The 19,270-nt window shown below is 36.7% G+C and overlaps 1 protein-coding gene across 2 annotated transcripts in view; it reads left to right on the top strand.

Moving 5' to 3' along the window:
* The window catches only part of GXYLT1 (glucoside xylosyltransferase 1), an 82,552-nt gene extending 63,721 nt beyond the window's left edge, over positions 1 to 18,831 (top strand). For both annotated transcript variants that reach the window (XM_036761824.1, XM_036761823.1), the window contains 3 exons: positions 8,272 to 8,395; positions 8,708 to 8,880; positions 18,221 to 18,831. In XM_036761824.1, the coding sequence (XP_036617719.1) occupies positions 8,272 to 8,395; positions 8,708 to 8,880; positions 18,221 to 18,382 (459 nt within the window). In that variant the 3' untranslated portion in view covers positions 18,383 to 18,831. The remainder of the gene's footprint in view (positions 1 to 8,271; positions 8,396 to 8,707; positions 8,881 to 18,220) is intronic.
* The last annotated feature ends 439 nt before the right edge of the window (positions 18,832 to 19,270 follow it).

Genomic DNA, 19,270 nt, shown 5'->3' with positions numbered 1-19,270 from the left:
AGGTGCAAAGCCCCAGGCCCAAACCCCTATCTACTAGGTGCTAAGCCTATGTGGGCACAAAGCCCTCAGGGTCCGAAGGGGAGTTGCTAAGACCAGAGCCAATAGTAGGAGCCTGAGTTCTGGTCGCTCAGATGATGTTTGATGATGGCTAAAGAGTGTATAAAAAGAGAAAACAGAGCTATTTGCTTGAGGCTTTCACTCCTGGAGGCGAGGGACTCTGGGCAGCTGTTCTAAGAGCCTCCCGGCTGAACTCAGATGTTGATGCTTCTCTGATAACTGTATATTGTGATTTTGTCAGACGGAAATCTGTCTGTTGATTCATGTTTATTTGCTCTGAAGCTCAGGGTGCTGGCTTTTCCCCCTGACCTAAGTGAATGATACTTGTATGTTGGATTAAAGTAAGATTGTTAACCCCTTAACATTGCTTTCCTTAGTAAAGCAGATCAAAAGAACTTGTGCTTGTAGCATTCTTGTTGTTGGGATTGTGTTGGTTTTTCACCCTCACAGCAGCTGCTAGCTGAATTGTTGAAACACTAAAAACCCCATTTTTTTTTACAGGAAGCCTTTCACAACCCCTCTTAATTCTAGTACCTTCCCTCTATTAATTATTTCCTATTTTAAATATAGCTTACTTTGTGTATATTTGTTTGCATGTTTTCTCCCCCACTAGATTGTTAGCTTCTTGAGGGCAAGGACTGTCTTTTGCCTCTTTTTGTGCTTAATAAATGTTTATTGATTGATTGTATGTACCTGTCTATAATTTTCATTTCACTGTAGTATGTTTAGTATTTCTGCTTTTTTTGCACATTTGTTAAATTTTAAGACACTAAAACATGGTAAATTTTTGTAATAGTGCCTTGTAGTATGAAGGAATGTGTATGCTCTTTTCCCTTTCCATTCAATAATCTCTAGAAATCTACCATATCTAATTTTTCTAAAATGCTATTTAGGTCTTTAATTTCTTCCTTTTTTTATTTTTTGGGGTAGATCTATTTGGGTCTGAAAAGGATATACTTTGAGGTCCCTAAGTATTATAGTTTTACTGTCTGTCCCTGCAACTCATTCTTGTTTCCTGTAAATATTTAGATGCCATGCCTCTCAAGACATTTGTGTTATGTATTACTATAAATTAATGTTTATATTAATTAACAATATTATCTTTGATAACTTTCTGAATAATTTCGTTTACTTATTTATCTCTTTTAATCAAGTCTCTTTTTGTTGCTGCTTTATCTAAGATTATGTTCGCTACTCGTGTCTTTTTTTACTTCATCTAAAGCATGATAGATTTTGCTCAAACCCCTTATTTTAACTCTGTATGAATCTTCATGTTTCGAGTATGAGATAATGATTTCAGTAATTTTTTTCCTTCAGATCTCATCTCAGTTGCTCAGCTGTGAAGCCTTCTCTGAATCAATTTCTTATTCCTCCCTTCTCAGATTTCTCTATAGCACTTTTCCTCATCTCCCTGCCAACTATAATATTCAGTCTTGTATTGTGTTTATCTGAGTACATGTGTGTCTCATAGCATACCATAAGTTCCTTGATGTACAGACTGTTTCAGTTTTGGATCTGAGTCCTATTATACCTGTTTGTTCAACCAAAAAAGTGTTTTTTATTATAATTGCCCAAATTACAAATTACATCCCCCTTCATTATAATGCCCAAAGATGATATTCAGATTCTCTGTTGAAGAATAGCAGATACAGGCAACTTCATGGTTTGTATTGTCCTTCATCTCCCAAAACAGCTGATTTATGATAACTGCATTTCAACTCCTGCCCCTCTAAGGGTGGCAACATGAATTTTTTAGAATGTAATCAGCTTCCTGGTTTCTGGTGGTGACCTTAATAGTAAATAATGGTGATTGAACAGAAATGAAAAAGAGTCCTTCAAATCTAGACCAAGGTGATAGCTTCAAACAGGACTGACTTTGAGGACTTTTCCTTATAGTGTTTTGTCATACAAATTTATAGCTACTCTACCATATTTATAAGTATCTGTTTTGTAAACTTTCCTCGGAGTTTGCTAGTAAAATAGCAAGGCTTTTGTATTGTGAAATGGCCAAACTGCACTATTGCAAAATCATGGTGAAAAAATATTTAGTATGTGTTGGGAATACCCCCTCCTCCCCTTCCCCCATCCCCTTAAATTAGCTTTTTCCTTTCAGTTCCTGAACTTGATATTATGGAATAATATGATGCTTTTTTTTTTTTTGCATTTCAGTAGATTTATTGAAAGGTTACTTTCTTGGTGCTAGAACATAATGGTGCTTTGTTAGTTTACTTAAGACAACTTAAGTTTGTCTTGATGAATTAGAAAGAAAACTCTAAAATGAATCAGATATTTAAGAGTAACAATCTGTAAAATGCTTCACAAAATGAAGCATGAGACATGTGAGACATATTATGGTTCTTTGGTTTATCTTTAAAGGGAAGTTTTCCCACAACATTATGTCAAAGGGAAATTTGAATTAGTTATAGCTGTTGTGAAAGTTAAGATATGTATTGTCCTGATTAACTGTATTCACTTGCAATATTATATATACCATATGTCAATTTAAATTCATTAATCTACAACTAGCTTTAAGTGCTCCAATTGCCCAAATTACTGTTGTTTCTAGCACCAGTATTGGGTAAGAAAACTATTAGTGTAAACCGGGAGAATTAAATATATAAATATAAATAAGTATATATGTATGTTTGATATTTTATAATTTGATATAAATTATACACACATATATGTATATAATCAGAACTGATAAATTGCCATAAAAATCTCCAGTAAAACATATTTTCTCTACGTTGTCTTATTTATTAGGCCCTTTTTTAAAAAATTATTTTTTATTTTTAGTTTACAACACTCAGTTCCACAAGTTTGAGTTCCAAATTTTCTCCCCCTTCCTCTCTTCCCCACTCCCCCACCAAGATAGCATGCAATCCAATATAGGTTCTACATGTACCTTCACATTAAACTTATTTTCACAGTAGTAAAGTTGTAAAGAAAAATTATAACCACTGGAATGAGCCATGAGAAAGAAGAACCAAAGCCAAAAAAGAAGGAAAAAAAGAGAGAGAGCAAATCGTTTGCCTCAATCTGCATTCAGACTCCATAATTCTTTTCCTGGATGTGGATAGCTTTTTCCATCATGGTCTTTTGGAGCTGTCTTAGAACTCTGCATTGCTGAGAAGAGCCAAGTCCATCAAAGTTAGTCATCACAGATACCCTGTAGTCGTGTGTAATGTTCTCCTGGTTCTGCTTCCGTCACTCAGCATCAGATCATACAAGTCTTTCCAGGTTATTATGAAGTCTGTCTGCTCCTCATTTCTTGTAGCACAATAGTATTCCATTACATTCATATGCCACAACTTGTTTAGTCATTTCCCAGTTGATAGGCATCCTCTTGATTTCCAATTCTTTGTCACCACAAAAAGAGCTGCTGTAAATATTTTTGTACATATGGGTCCTTTTCCCACTTGTATGATCTATTTGGGATACAGCTCTAGAAGTGGTGTTGCTGGGTCAAAGGGTATGCACATTTTTATAGTCCTTTGGGCATAGTTCCAAATTGCTCTCCAGAATTGTTGGATTAGTTCACTGCTCCACCAACAATGCATTAGTGTTTCAATTTTCCCACATCTTCTCCAGCGTTTATAATTTTCCTGTTTTGTCATGTTAGTGAATCTGACAAGAGAGACATGGTACCTAAGAGTCGTTTTGATTTGCATTTCTCTAATCAATAATGATTTAGAGCATTTTTTCATATGACTGTAGATATAGATTTCTTCCTCTGAAAACTGCCTGTTCATATGATCTGATCATTCATCAATTGGGGAGTGACTTGTATTCCTATAAATTTGACTCAGTTCCCTGTATATTTTAGAGATGAGGTCTTTATCAGAGACACTGGTTGTAAAAATTCTTTCCCAATTTTCTGCTTCCCTCCTAATCTTTTTTGCATTGGCTTTGTTTGTACAAAAACTTCAATTTAACATAATCAAAATTATCCATTTTGCATTTCTATTTCTCTATCTCTTGTTTGGTCAGAAATTCTTCCCTTCTCCATAATTCTGACAGGTAAACTACTCCTTGCTCTCTGAAATTGGTTATAATATGAGCCTTTATTCCTAAATCATGAACCCATTTTGATTTTATTTTGGTATGCGGTGTAAGATACTGGTCTATGCCCACTTTCTGCCATACTATTTTCCAGTTTTCCCAGCAGTTTTTGTGGAATACTGAGTTCTTATCCCAGAAGCAGGACTCTTTGGGTTTATCAAAGAGTAGATTACTGTAGTCATTGACTACTGCGTCTTGTATACCTAACTTATTCCACTGATCCACCACTCTGTTTCTTAGCCAGTACCAAATAGTTTTGACATTCCCTAGCATGTCTTTTCTTTAGTTCCCTTGATATTCTGGACCTTTTGTTCTTCCAGATGAATTTGTTATTATTTTATCTAGCTCTTTAAAATAATTTTTTGGTAATTTGATTGGTATGGCACTAAATAAGTAAATTAATTTAGGTAAAATTGTCATTTTTATAATATTAGCTTGGCCTAACCACAAGCAACTGATGTTATTCCAGTTATTCATATCTGACTTTATCTGTGTGAAAAGTGTTCATATAGGTCCTGGATTTGTCTTGGCAGGTAGACTCCCAAATATTTTATAGTGTCTACAGTAACTTTAAATGGAATTTCTCTTTCTATCTCATGCTATTGGATTTTGTTAGTAATTTGTAGAAATACTGATGGTTTATGTGGGTTTATTTTATATCCTGCAACTTTGCTAAAATTGTTTATTATTTCAAGTAGTTTTTTTTTTACTTGATTTGTACCACTGAGAAAAAGGTATATTGCTTTCTATCCCCATTCAGTTTTCTCTAGAGGTCTATCATATCTACCTTTTTTAAAATTCCATTCACCTCCTTAACTTCATTCTTGTTTATTTTGAGTTTAGATTTATCAAGTTCAGAGATGGGGAGATTGAGGTCCTCCACTAGTATAGTTTTGCTGTCCATTTCTTCCTGTAACTCCCTTAACTTCTCCTCTAAGAATTTCGATGCTATGCCACTTGGTGCATACATGTTAAGTAATGATATTACTTCAGTGCCTTTTAGCAGGATATAGTTTCCTTCCTTATCTCTTTTAATTAGATCTATCTCTGTTTTTGCTTTCTCTCAGATTAGTATTGCTATCCCTGCTTTTTTTTACTTCAGCTGAAGCATAATATGTTCTACTCTAGAATTTTACCTTTACCCTATGTATATCCCCCTGTTTCAGGTGTGTTTCTTGTAAACAACGTATTGTAGGATTATGGGTTTTAATCAGTTCTGCTCTCTGCCTCCGTTTTATGGGAGAGTTGATCCTATTCACTTTCACAGTTATGATTACTATCTGTGGCTTTTTCTCCATCCTGTTCCCGGCCCCCATTTATGCTTTTCTTCCTCTTGTCTCCCTTCCTTTCCTCAAAATAGTTTTGCTTTTGACCACTGCCTCCTTCAATATTCCCTCCCCATCAGCCCCCCAACCCCCACTTTTCTTACCTTTTCCCCTCAGTACTTCTTCCCTCCCTTCTAACCACCCCCCCTTTTCTTTCCTGTTTCCCCTTCTACTGCCTATAGGACAAGTTTGACTTTTATACTTAGCAGAGTATGTTATTCCCTCCTTGAACCAAACACTGCTCTTCTCCCTCCCTTCTTTTCCTCTAGTATATGTTTTTGTGCCTCTTCATGTGATGTAATTTAGCTTTTTCTGCCTTGTCCTTACCTTTTCTCTCATTACAGTCCCTTTACACCCCTTAATTGGGTTTTTTATCATCACATCAGTTAATTTATACACACCCTGTGTCTATGTATATCCCTTTAGATGTCATAATAACTATACCATTCTCAAGATTAACAAATGTCATCCTCTCATATAGGGATGTAAACAATTTGCCCTTGTTGAATAACAAGTCGTCCCCCCCCCCCCCACCCCGTTTACCTTTTTATGCCTCTCTTGAGTCTTGTATTTGAAGATCAAATTTTCCATTGAGCTCTGGCCTTTTCATCAGGAAGGTCTGGAATCCCCTTATTTCATTGAATGTCCATCTCCTCGCCTGAAAGATTATGCTCAATTTGGCTGGGTGGTTCATCCTTGGTTGTAGTCGAAGCTGCTTTGCCTTTAAATCTTTTATGTAGATCCAGTCCTTCCAATCTTTTAATGTAGAAGCTGCAAGGTCCTGTGTGATCCTGACTGTAATTCCACAATATGTGAATTGTTTCTTTCTGGGTGCTTGCAGTATTTTCCCCTTGACCTGATAATTCTGGAATTTGCTTACAGTATTCGTTGGAGTTTTCAATTTAGGATCTCTTTCAAAGGGGTGATTGGTGGATTCTTTTGATGACAATTTTGCCCTCTGGTTCCAGGACCTCGGGGCAGTTTTCCTTGATGATTTCTTGGAAGATACTGTCGAGGCTCTTTTTTTCATCATGGCTTTCCAATAGACCTGTAATTCCTAGATTGTCTCTCCTGATATATTTTCCAGGTCATTTGTTTTTAAGATGAGATATTTTACGTTTTCTTCTATTTTTTCATTCTTTGGGTTTTTAATTTTTTTTGGCTGATTCTTGATGCCTCATAGAGTCATTTGCTTCTACTTGCCCAATTCCAATTTTTAACAAATTGCTTTCTTCACATAGCTTCTGTACCTCTCTTTCTATTTGGTCAATTTTACTTTTTAGGGGGTTATTTTTTCCTGATAGGTTCTGTAATTTTTCTTTTACCTCTCAAATTTGGCTTTTAAAATTCTCCTTGAGCTCTTCCAGGAATGCTTTTTGGGCTTGAGACCAGATCATATTCCCCTTTGAGGTTTCAGATGTGGGTATAGTGTCAATGCTGTCCTCTTCTGAATTTGTATCTTCATCTTCCCTGTCTCCATAGTAAGATTCTATGGTCTTTACTTTTCTTTTCTCTCTTCTAGTTTGCTTCTTCATGGTGGTTGCCTCTTCCCTGTCTTTTAAAGTGGATCTCTGCTTCTGGGACACAAGGAGCTCTGTCCCAATCTTCTTGTGCTAGGAACTAGGGGCCTGTTTACTGGCTTTGTGTGCCTCTGTTTTTGTCAGCTAGAAGCTATAAAATACTGCAGCTCACCTGGTGCTGAGCTGGAGCTGGATGGTGTGTGCCAAGGACTGAGGCCCAGTAAAGTCTTTTTGAGTTTCCTTGGGGTTACACTGAAGCTCACAGTGTGAGGTGTTGGGGAGGGGTGGTCTGGCTGCTGGAAGGCTCTTCTTCCCCTAAGGCTGTTCTAGCCCAGGTGGCCTCAGCCCTCAGTTTGGGCTGGTATCTGCCAATTCCCCTGGCTGTGCAAAGGCACACCTGGGGTCCTGGTGTTGGAGCTTGGCAGCTCCACCCCCCTGGGGCTCAGGAACTCCCGCTGGTCTGCTAAAGTGGGGCTTGTTGGGATTCCCCTCTTCCTACAGTGGTCTCCTTCCACCACTGCAAGGGGGGCTCGTCTCCCTATCTTCCTGGCCTAAAAGACTGCTGAACACCTATTTCTGGCTCCTCTATTCCAGGGTTTTTTGTAGGGCAGTATTCTCTGCGTTATTCAAGGTCAGCAAGGAAGGGATAAGAGCTTTTAGGGTTTACTCAGTCATCATCGCTCCTGGAAGTTCAAGAAGGTGAGTTTTAAACCTTTAGACTGATAGCCCCACGAGTAGCTGCTGCTGTTGCTGCTGCCGCAGACTTTGCACTTCTGTCTCACCTAACTCTGGCAGCCTCCCATCCTGCACTTAGAGGCCTGGAGATTGCCACTGCAGCCAGTGATTCAGCCCACTGGGGCTGCTCCCACTTGGATATGGTCAGGTGTAGTTCCGCATGCTCAGCACTCTTTCAGCCCAGTGCAACAGATTCTTCCTGTTGACTTTATAGACTCTCCTGGGATGGAAATCTGCCACATTCTGTCTCCTAGTGGATCTCACATTTGTTCAGATTCACTTTTTAATTGGTATCTGAAAGAACTTGTGAGAGAGTTCAGGTATGTCTCTGCTTTCACTCTGCCATTTTGACTCCTATTAGGCCCTTTTCTTACTCATACGTTTAATAACTGAATCAGAAGGCATTTTCATAGGGGAAACCAAGAATAAATAAGCCAAGAAGGACTAAATGGTCCTCCCTTAGCTGTAAGTTTTTATGTGACTTAAAAAAGAATAATTTTGCAAATATGTCTGCTAGACTTTCTTTTGAGACTATACTTAAATATAATCTTAATGTGTTTCTTTCCTTACAGAATGACATGACAACTTCTCGTTTACAATGGGGAGAGATACTTATGCCATTACTTAAAAAATACAAACTTAATATCACATGGGGTGATCAAGATTTGTTAAATATAATGTTTTTTCATAATCCAGGTAATTTGATGTTTTTGTACTTTTAAACATACTTTTATCACAACATGGACAATTCCTAGTCATCAGAAACCAAGAATTGTCATAGTTTTCAGTGAGTAGTTAAACTCATTCTTGTCATCATTGTCTTTGCAGTCATGTTCTAAACAACAAGGGTTTTTTTCTTTTCAATTTTGGTAAATTTTATCATGTAAAAATTCTATATTATATATTAAAATCCTTCCCAAATATTAACTGTGTAGAAAATTCTTAAAAGTTTGTTTTTAGAGTTATGTTCAACTCAGTCTTTCTTGTAATGTGTTTTTCTACATTTAGAAAGCCTTTTTGTTTTTCCATGCCAATGGAATTATCGGCCTGATCATTGTATATATGGAAGTAATTGCCGAGAAGCTGAAGAAGAAGGCATCTTCATTCTCCATGGGAACAGAGGTGTTTACCATGATGATAAGCAGCCAGTTTTTAGAGCTATTTATGAAGCACTGCGAAATGTAAGCATTTGCTCTTTTATTATGTTTCTGGGAAAAGTAAAATCTTGACTTCTCCACCTCCTTCTCCAAATTCCCTTCTCTAACTATTCATCACAGTTTCTTGCTTCCAGCCCCATCCACTTTAGTTAGGGTAAGATATGTTTCCCATATTCCAAAGTATAAACATGAATTCTTTGAATGAATTGAAACACCAGGAGGATAGAGGCTTCTGTAAATGTGAAACAGTTAACTCAGTAGAATGAATCATGGACAGTTAAAAGGGAAGCCCCATCATCTTTCAACTTTTTCCTGATATGCTGCCTAGTTGGGTGATCAAGATAATATCTTGTAATCTCACTTGAAATGCAAGCAGTGAACTGCATTTTCTAGCACATAACTGGAATGGCACTTTCCCTAGGTAATTTAAGTAGCATTCATTGTGAACCTGTTATTTTAAGGCATTAGACTAAGTGCTATGGAAAGATATAGAAATGACCATTAAGACATCATTGTCCTGAAGGGACTTAGAGTATAGAAAGGGAGATAATAAAATGTATGTATAAATTAATAAATTCAAAGTAGAATATCATAAACGTTATAGAATAGGTGGAAGCAAAGAACTTTTGGGAGGATACAAGATAATGATCTATCTTCAGGATTAGAGAAGATTTCATGGAGTAGGTGGTTTTTTTATTTTAAATTTGTAAGTTAAGATTTAGATAAATATAAATGAGATTGGCAGAAAGGGAAGCAGTTATGGTAGAAGGAATAGTGTAGGCTAAGGCAGTATAAAGCTCCTGGAGTATATTCTAGAAATAGGAAAAAGTCCAGCTTAGCCAAAGTATAGAGAGATAGAATTTTGGTGTGTAAGGGGTCTAAAAAGCATCTAGTCCATGAAGATCCCCAATAAGTGACTTTCCATCCTTTCTTTGAATACCTCCATTGTTAAAAGGAAACATTTTTTTTCTCTTTTCTTTTTATTTATTTATTTTTAACATTAATTTTAAAAATGTTGCCCTTCTCCACCCATTGAGAAGACAAAAATGTTAGTATCAGTTATATATGTGAAATCATGTAAAATCATATTAGCCAGGGTGAAAAAAAAAGGCAAGAAAAATAAAGTGGAAAAACGTATGCTCCAGTCTGCATTAACAGTTCATCAGTTCTCTGTCTGGAGGTGGATATCATTTTTCATCATGAGTCCTTTGAAAATGTCTTGGATCATTGCCTTGATTGGAGTATCTAACTCTTTCACACCTGATCATTGTTACAATATTACTGTTACCATGTACAGTATGCTCCTGTTTCTTCTATCTTCACTTTGCATTGTGTGATTTGTTCTTCATTCTTGAAGAGGACCATGACATCAGGAAGATGATGCCATGACTTGCAAATGAATTGGATTTAAATGAGGGAGGACTGTGCCACGTCACCAGCCTTACTTTCTACTCCAGAGCCATCTGAGTCCAGTGGCCAGATACAGGTCAGGACAACTGGAGATGGCCCATAATGGCAGATAGCCCAGGGGTAGACCTCAGCCTTTTTAAGCTAAGGTTTTCCAAGTTCTCACTTTGACTGAAGCAATGCCCATTCAGTGATTAGGGCTGTTTAAGAAGTGAGCCAAGGGATGGCCCCCTTTAATTAAAAAAAAAAAATCAAACTGGGAGGGAGACCCTCTGGCCAAAAGAGAAATAATTACTATTTATATTTACTCTTTGCCATCAAGGCCCAAATAATAGCCATTAAAGTGGTGCTTGGGTAGGGATCTCTTGTTGGCCAGTCCCTGAGAACTTAGGTTTAAGGCATGGTCTTTAAGAAAGAAACCTAGCCAATAACCCCCAATATATCTGTATCAGTAAGGCAAGATTCATGACCTTGAGGATGACCATGAACATACCTATATGTTTCAGAATCACAAAGTATGAAAAACTCTCTATGTAGAAGGCGGAGGAAGTATAACATTTATTCAATCCCAAGAAACAAGGGAATTATAACACAGTATTATGGCAAGGAACCAAGTCATCCTGTAACATTCCCTCCTGCTAGGTCCTTCCTGTAAACCATCACTCATGAACCCTAACTCTCCACTCAGCACAATCTTCTGCAGCTCCGTTGACATTGGCTCTCTCAATGTCTGCTCTCCTCTCTCTGCATGGGGTGTCATGACCTTACCTGAGAGTGATCTGCCCAAAGGAAGGTAAATTCTGAAGGCTGAAACCTACCTAGATATTGTAGTATTAATATGATCAAAGATCTTCCCCACCCATTTAAGGGAAATCTCTAATAGCCCTAGGGATCAACATTTTTTTCCAATGATAAGAATAACAGCAATGACAGTATACTTATCCACACCTTCGTGTTAATGATACGAAGATGAAGATAACTAATATATTAGATGACAGATTCAGGACTCAAAAAACCCCTGACAGACTAGAATGATGGGCCAAATCTAAAAAAGATGAACTATAATAAAAAGAAATATAATTGTCTGTACAAGATGAGGGTGAAAAAGCTCTGTGAGTCAACAAACTGATGAGTCAGAGTCCTAAACAAGAAAAGCAATAACTCCATCATCACACTCTGTCTCCCTTAAAGTTGACATCTACATACTCTCTTTGTTTTTGGTCTATTCAGCCAATTTCAAATCGTAACTGTACTTATCATTTAGCCCATAGCATCTTATCCATAAGGACAACACAAAGAGACTTTCCCCTCTTTTCTCAATCTTTGAATACCAGAACATTTGCTATATTCCGGGCTCTTTCCCATTTCTCCATGATTCTTTTTTTTTTTAATTTATTTTTATTTATTTATTTAATATATTTAGTTTTCAGCATTGATTTTCACAATTACAAATTTTCTCCCAATTTCTACCCTCCACCCCACTCCAAGATGGCGTATATTCTGGTTGCCCTGTTCCCCAGTCAGCCCTCCCTTCTGTCACCCCACTCCCCTCCCATCCCCTTTTCCCTTCCTTTCTTGTAGGGCAAGATAAATTTCTACACCCCATTGCGTGTGTATCTTATTTTCTAGTTGCATGCAAAAACTTTTTTTTTTTTGTTTTTGAACATCTGTTTTTAAAACTTTGAGTTCCAAATTCTCTCCCCTCTTTCCTTCCTACTCACCCTCCCTAAGAAGTCAAGCAATTCAACATAGGCCACATGTGTATCATTATGTATAACCCTTCCACAATACTCATGTTGTGAAAGACTAACTATATTTTGCTCCTTCCCAACCCATCCCCCTTTATTGGATTTTCTCCCTTGACCCTGTCCCCTTTCGAAAGTGTTTGTTTTTGATTACCTCCACACCCATCTTCCCTCCCCTCCATCATCCCCCCCCCTTTTTTTTTTATCTTCTTCCTCCTTCTTTCCCGTGGGGTAAGATACCCAATTGAGTATGTATGGTATTCCCTCCTCAGGCCAAATCTGATGAGAGCAAGATTCACTTATTCCCCCCTCACCTGCCCCCCTCCCCTCCTCCCACAGAACTGCTTCCTCTTGCCACCTTTATGTGAGATAATTCACCCCATTCTATCTCTCCCTGTCTCCCTCTCTCAATATATTCCTCTCTCATCCCTTAATTTGATTTTATTTCTTTTAGATATCTTCCCTTCATCTTCAACTCACCCTGTGCCCACTCTCTCTCTCTCTCTCTCTATATATATACATATATATACATACATACACATTCACTTATATATATATACATAAACATATACATATACATAAACATATATATATATATATATATATATATATATATATATGTATATATGTATGTATGCCTATTCCCTTCAGCTACCCTAATACTGAGGTCTCATGAATCATACACATCATCTTTCCATGTAGGAATGTAAACAAAACAGTTCGACTTTAGTAAGTCCCTTGCAATTTCTTTTTCTTGTTCTTTTTCTTGATTACCTTTTCATGCTTCTCTTGATTCTTGTGTTTGAAAGTCAAATTTTCTATTCAGCTCTGGTCTTTTCACTGAGAAAGCTTGAAAGTCCTCTATTTTATTGAAAGTCCATATTTTGCCTTGGAGCATGATACTCAGTTTTGCTGGGTAGGTGATTCTTGGTTTTAATGCTAGCTCCATTGACCTCCAGAATATCATATTCCAAGTCCTTCGATCTCTTAATGTAGAAGCTGCCAGATCTTGGGTTATTCTGGCTATATTTCCACAATACTCAAACTGTTTCTTTCTGGCTGCTTGCAGTATTTTCTCCTTGATCTGGGAGCTCTGCAATTTGGCGACAATATTCCTAGGAGATTTCTTTTTGGGATCTATTTGAGGAGGTGATCGATGGATTCTTTCAATTTCTATTTTGCCCTGTGGCTCTAGAATATCAGGGCAGTTCTCCTTGATAATTTCTTGAAAGATGATATCTAGGCTCTTTTTTTAATCATGGCTTTTTTTGATCATGGCTTTCAGGTAGTCCAATAATTTTCTCGACCAGCAACCATGAACATTTTTATATACAAAGAACAGGAGCATCAATTAAGTATTAAGTACATATTATGTACTAGGCACTAATACTAGGGACTGGAGTTACAAATATAAAGAATGAAACAATCGTTACTTTCAAGGAGTTTACACTTTAATGGGAAGAGAAAACAAATACATATAAAAATGTATACGTGTGTATGTGTGTTTGTGAAGTTAATACAAAAGTAGTTAAATGCAAGGTATCTTAGGAAAGAGGGCACATTTGGAGTTAGGTCAAGAGAGACTTGGTTCAAAAAGTGGTGTTTATGTGATCCTGCCTGATTGCTTGTACTTGGATGAAGTCTCTTTCTAGTGCCTTCTACTATTTTTTCTTTGCTTGGTGAGCTCTGCCATTCCTGGGAGTTTTCATGTAGGCAGTTTCATTTATGATTTCTTGAAATATAGTTTCTAGGCTTTGGAGGGATATAGATGAGATGTCTTGTTTTCAGGGAGAGCTATGATTCTCAAGTTGTCTCTGTTTGGCCTGTTTTCCAGGTCAGTCGTTTTCAATAATAGGTTAACTTAAATTTTACTCCATTTCTTTTACTCTTTTTATTTTGTTCTAATATTTCTTGTCTTGGGAATCATTGAATTATTTGGCTATTTTAATTTTTAAGGAGTTTTTTATTTGAATAATGTTTCCTGTTCTCTCTTCTAGGCTCTTAATTCTAGATTTTTTTTCCGATAGATCTCTTTTTCATATTTTTTTTCATTTTTTTTATCTCTTGCATTGTTTCTTCCAGGTACATTTATAGTCTTTAAAGCCAAAACATTTTTTTTTCCTGAGCCTTTGAGTATATTTGTTGCGTTACTTTCTTCTCTTGAGTTTTCCTTTTGACATGTAAATACCTTCATAGTATCTTTGCTTTATTCAATATTTCCAGCCTTAGTTCTTGATTTGGGACTTTTGAGCCAAGGCCAAGCTCATCCCCATCCCTCACAGGCCTTTTTTTTGCTCTTGACCTTACTCTTTTGAGGCTCTTGCTGGTGATTTTGACTTACCTTGGTGTGCCTCAGAATGCTGGTAGGTTTTGGTGTCCCCAGCAAAATCCACTCCCCTTTGGGATACCACTGAAGGCTTCCATTTCCCTGGAGTACATCTACAGATGTTGTGCCTCGGTCATCATTACAACCCCAGGGTTTCCCCATTCAGGGTATTGCTGTGGGCTAATCCATTCATCTGAGCTTATGCCGGTTTTTCTTGGTGGGACCCTCATTCCAGTGCTCATAAATTCTGTCTGTCTTCTTGTGACATCCTAGAATGAGTAAAGGAACTTACTAATTTTCTTCTTTGGATTTCTTGATCATTTTTCAATGTGGTGCCATTTTAAGTCCTTGCCAGAGCATATATGGGATGAGCTAGGCTCCATTGTGCCCTTTCTTGCCACTTTCTTAACTGGAATCTTCAGCTCGCCTTTAACCTTTTTTATTCTATTCTTTACTGGTAAAAAGATTGCCATTCATGCCAGAAAAAGCAGAAGCAAAATTGAAGTTTACTAGTTGTCTTCTCTTTGTTCTTTATTAACATTATCTTATCTGCCCTGAATATCGACTGATAACCTTTTGTTATTCTGTTTCTTCATTAGGCATATTTTGGTCATCACACCTAAACTATTCTCTTAGTAATTCCTATGGGGTAGAATTTCCTTCCTTTCTTTGTGATTTCTAATGTACTTTATTTCTCGCTTTTTGTATTTGTTAATAGCCAGTGGAGTTCATGACTTTTATTGTTGATTCTCTTCCTGAATATTGGTTTATATCAGTTATTAATCCTCTCCTTTCTCTGTTCTCCCAACTTCTTGTGGCATTTTTTACACATACACATGCACACCCACCCACATTTATTAATCCTTATTAGACTTATTCTATTCATTTTCAAGAGCCCTTATTCTTATATTTTAAGCTGTGATCCAGAAATCCACATCCTGTTCTGAGATACTGTTTTCCATATCTCCTCTTTGAAAGGCTCTGTTTTCAGTTGTTAGTAGCCATGGAAAAGCAAGAACAAAAATTTTTTGCTCCTAAAATATTCTGTTACTTGCCTAGGATTTCATAATTCTCAACACTTATTTCTAAATTCCTTTTCATTGTATCATTTGCCTCTATGTGAATTACCAGAAGTAGTTCCAGTAGGTCTATAGATTTGACAAATCCAGAAAGTTCTCCGTTGGACATCTCTGGAAAGACAACCGACCTATCTCTTGTTTATGTCAGATCAGGAGGCGGTCATCAGCCACCACTACTTATCTCTTCTTCATTTGATCATTATTGGATGACTCTTCTCTTGGTGGTCACTATGGATCCACATTATCTTTTCTTGGAGTACAAGAAGGTGCTTCTTCCTGAGAGGATCTAGCTCTATCTTGTATGAGAGAGGTTGACAAGTTGCCTTCTATTCTCAAATGCTAGAGATATGTCCTGAACTCTCCCCATTCCATTTAATAATCCCTGATTAATCTGAATTGAATCGTAAATTTATATATTTCTTGAAATTCTTTATATTTTCAACAAGTAAAGTAGAAGTAAAAAATTACGTATATTTGTTCCTTGCTTTGAAAATGACTTCCTTTTGTTTGTTCTAAAGTCACTTCTTTCAGGAATCATAAGGGAATTCCATTTTTTTTAAATCATATATACCCTCCTGTTATTCTAGATTTTATTTGTTTCCTCTTTGATCATGCAACTGTGGCCTGCCAACTCCCAAATTCTGGTCTTAGCTGTAGTTATCCAAATGAAGGTGACTAGTTATACCTTTGTCTCTAACTTTCTATAGTCCTTCACTGGCATTTTTCTCCTTTTCCGTTAAATATATGACTTCCTTATCTTTAGAAACAAAAGCCCCAACAATTTAACAACTTTATCTTGGTGTAGTCATTTTCCTTCTTTCTATTACCAGCATTTGTTGTCATAGCTCTAAACTTATTACCTGCATTTCCATACTACTGACTACTTCCTATTTAATCTTTTGTAATTTTGATTTTGCCCATGCCACTCTATTGAAATTGCTTTCTCAAGGACTACCAGTAAACTTCATGTTGCCAATTTTGGCTTTTTCTCCTTTCTCCTTCTTTTTGGTGTTCTTCTGTATTTGACACTATTTTACCAACCCACACTTTCTGTCTTCAAACATTTTTCTTCTTGACTTATGACATGATACTGTCTTGATTCTCTTTGTTAAAAGAAGGCTTAATGCCAGTCCAGTTCAGGTTTGATGCTGGGACAAAATGAGACATCTGTAATTCTTTGAGCAGTTAATAGAGAGTTTGCTTTGCCCTAATATAGCATTATTATACAACAAGAATACAATAGCATTTAACTTCTTTGGGTAAGGCTCCCCCTCTCTATACGGAAACATATCTGGTCAGCAGGGTAAGAAATACTGAAGGGTTCCCTCTCTCTATATGGAAACACATCTGGTTAGCAGGGCAATATATACTGAAATTCATGATGATTCATCTGGTCTTCAGAAATCTACCAAGTTGGTGGGACCCTCACTGAGTCAGGGTGAAACTTTTTATGCCCTTAGGTAACCAGGAAGCAGTGTCAGGGAAGTAGGGATCAATCAGGTACCCAGACCACTTTGCTGAAACTAATCCTTCTTGCCGGAAACAGGGAAGTCCAGAACCTACCAGGAATCCTCTTAACTCTAGTCCAGGTCATCCTCCTCAAACCAATATCCTAGCTGACCTCCTTGACTTTGCTTTCTCACCCTCTGACCTTTCCTTTATACTGTTGCCAAAATAATCATCTTTCAGCACTGTCTTTGTCTTCTCTCTAAGCAATCTTATTTCCCGTTATTTCCTGTCATAAACATTCTGCCATATTTAGGCAGTTATAGCAGGCCATGGTGGATAGATAATTATCTTTTAGGTCTCCCTAAGACCTGGGTTCAAGTCCTGCCTCTCACACTAACTTTGCGTTTTTTGTGTTCTGGTATCCCAAGCCATTGTCTAAGAGTGTAAATTACAGATGAGTTGCTTTTCCACGTTGTTGAAGGGATTTTATACATTATGAAAGCCATAGTTTTGTATTCCTCCTTTGTATTCCTTTCCTAAGGAACAAAATGAAACATATAGGTAATGTCTGGGATAGACAAACTCTATTGTCTAGGATCAAATATGAATTCTTTGTTGGGAATTTAGAGCTCTTCATATCCTGATCCCTTGTTACCTTTCCAATCTTCTTATCTTACTGTACCTCACAAACAACGTTATATCTCCATTTCTGTACATTTGCATTGGTTGTCTCTTGGAAAGCTCTCGATCTTCATTTTAACTCTTAATATCTCTAGTTTCCTTCAAGATAGAGCTCAAGCACCATCTTTGGTAGAAGGTCTTTCCTGGTTTCCCAGCTTCTAGTGTTGACCCCTCTAAGGCTACCTACTTCCATCTACTCTATATATTTTGTATGTAACTCTTTATTCACTTGTGTTTCCCTTTAGGATGTAAACTTCTTTAGACAGGCACTTTTTTTGCTTTGTCTTTGTATTCTCAGGGTTTTGCACAGTGTCTGGTATATTTAGGAAGCACTTTCTTTTTTGAGGAAGTCAGGGTTAGGTGACTTGCCCAGCATCACACAGCTAGTAAGTGCCAAGTGTCTGTGGCTGGATTTGAACTCAGGTCCTGACTCCTGGGCTGGTACTGTATCTACTACACTACCTAGCTGCCCCTACATAGGAGGCATTTAAATGTTTATTAATTGTTTGCTATTTAATTTATCATGGAAGGAGTTATTTAACACTTCACTGGTAAGCAAACAAATACTGCCTTGATAATGTTAGGTCTATAGCAAATAAGAATGTGGTCTTTACTCAAATCACAAGTTAATTATCCATTTTAACTGAGACTTTCTTTTTTTTTTTTTTCATTTTTAGTGCTCATTTGAAGATGATAAAGTACAATCCTTGTTACACCCATTAGAACTGGAACTACAAAAGACTGTACATACGTACTGTGGGAGAATACACAAAATATTCATGAAACAACTAACAAAAAGTATAAGAGATAGTTATAACCGACCATTAAAGGAAAGGTGACTCTTGTTGGTGAAGACTTAAGTCTATGGAACTACAAAAAGAATATATGTGAATGATTTTCTTGCACAATGTATTAATGTTTAGGAAGGAATTATTTATCAGTTATCCAGATAAGCTTTACTAGAGAGTTGAGATATGCTTTATTGTTATGAAGTATAAGTTGGAGTCTGACCAGTAAGACATTCCAGACATTTGAAGTTTTGTTAATCATTGTTTGCTTTCAATCCAGTATTGGTGAAAATGGACTCTAACTGATGAATAGTTTTAGTTTATATAATTCTGTTGACTGTTCATTCTCCAGCGGGTGAAAGAAATAGGGGTATATAAGTGAAGAGCCATGTACTTGTTACATAATTTTAAAAATATGAAACTGTGAATGTTAGTAATACTTTTGAGTCAGCACTGACCTCACTTTAATTTTGTGAGAATAAAGTTTACAGGGACAAAAATTGTTTTGTCTCTAAGGAAATGTGATATAACTACATTGACAATCTCTGTGTGCCTTTTGATCTCTGATGTGTTTCATCTCTGACATGTTAAAATATTTTTTGTGACAATCATGTTTAAAATCTTTAAGTGACCACATACATATTTTAAAGCAAGCTGTACAAAGTAATAGAAAACTAGTATGAAATTCTGGATATTGTTAATAATGATTTCATGTGAAATATCACCCTTTCCTTTGTTTGTTCAACTGTCTTGCCAAAAATCAAATTTAGATTTAAATATGTTAAAATATGTTTGGGGCAGTACTTTAAATGAAATTCATTTATAGCTTTACTGTGCATTCTGGAAGTAAAAGATAACTATTCTGATATTAGAATTTTAGTGAAAATCATTACAGCATACTAGTATAGGATTGGTAAATATAGTGTGCCAAATTAATAG

The sequence above is a fragment of the Trichosurus vulpecula genome, chromosome 5 (genome assembly GCF_011100635.1).
Source record: "Trichosurus vulpecula isolate mTriVul1 chromosome 5, mTriVul1.pri, whole genome shotgun sequence".
NCBI lineage: Eukaryota > Metazoa > Chordata > Mammalia > Diprotodontia > Phalangeridae > Trichosurus > Trichosurus vulpecula.
Note: the sequence above shows the minus strand (reverse complement) of the source record. Positions and strands in the feature narration are given on the sequence as shown.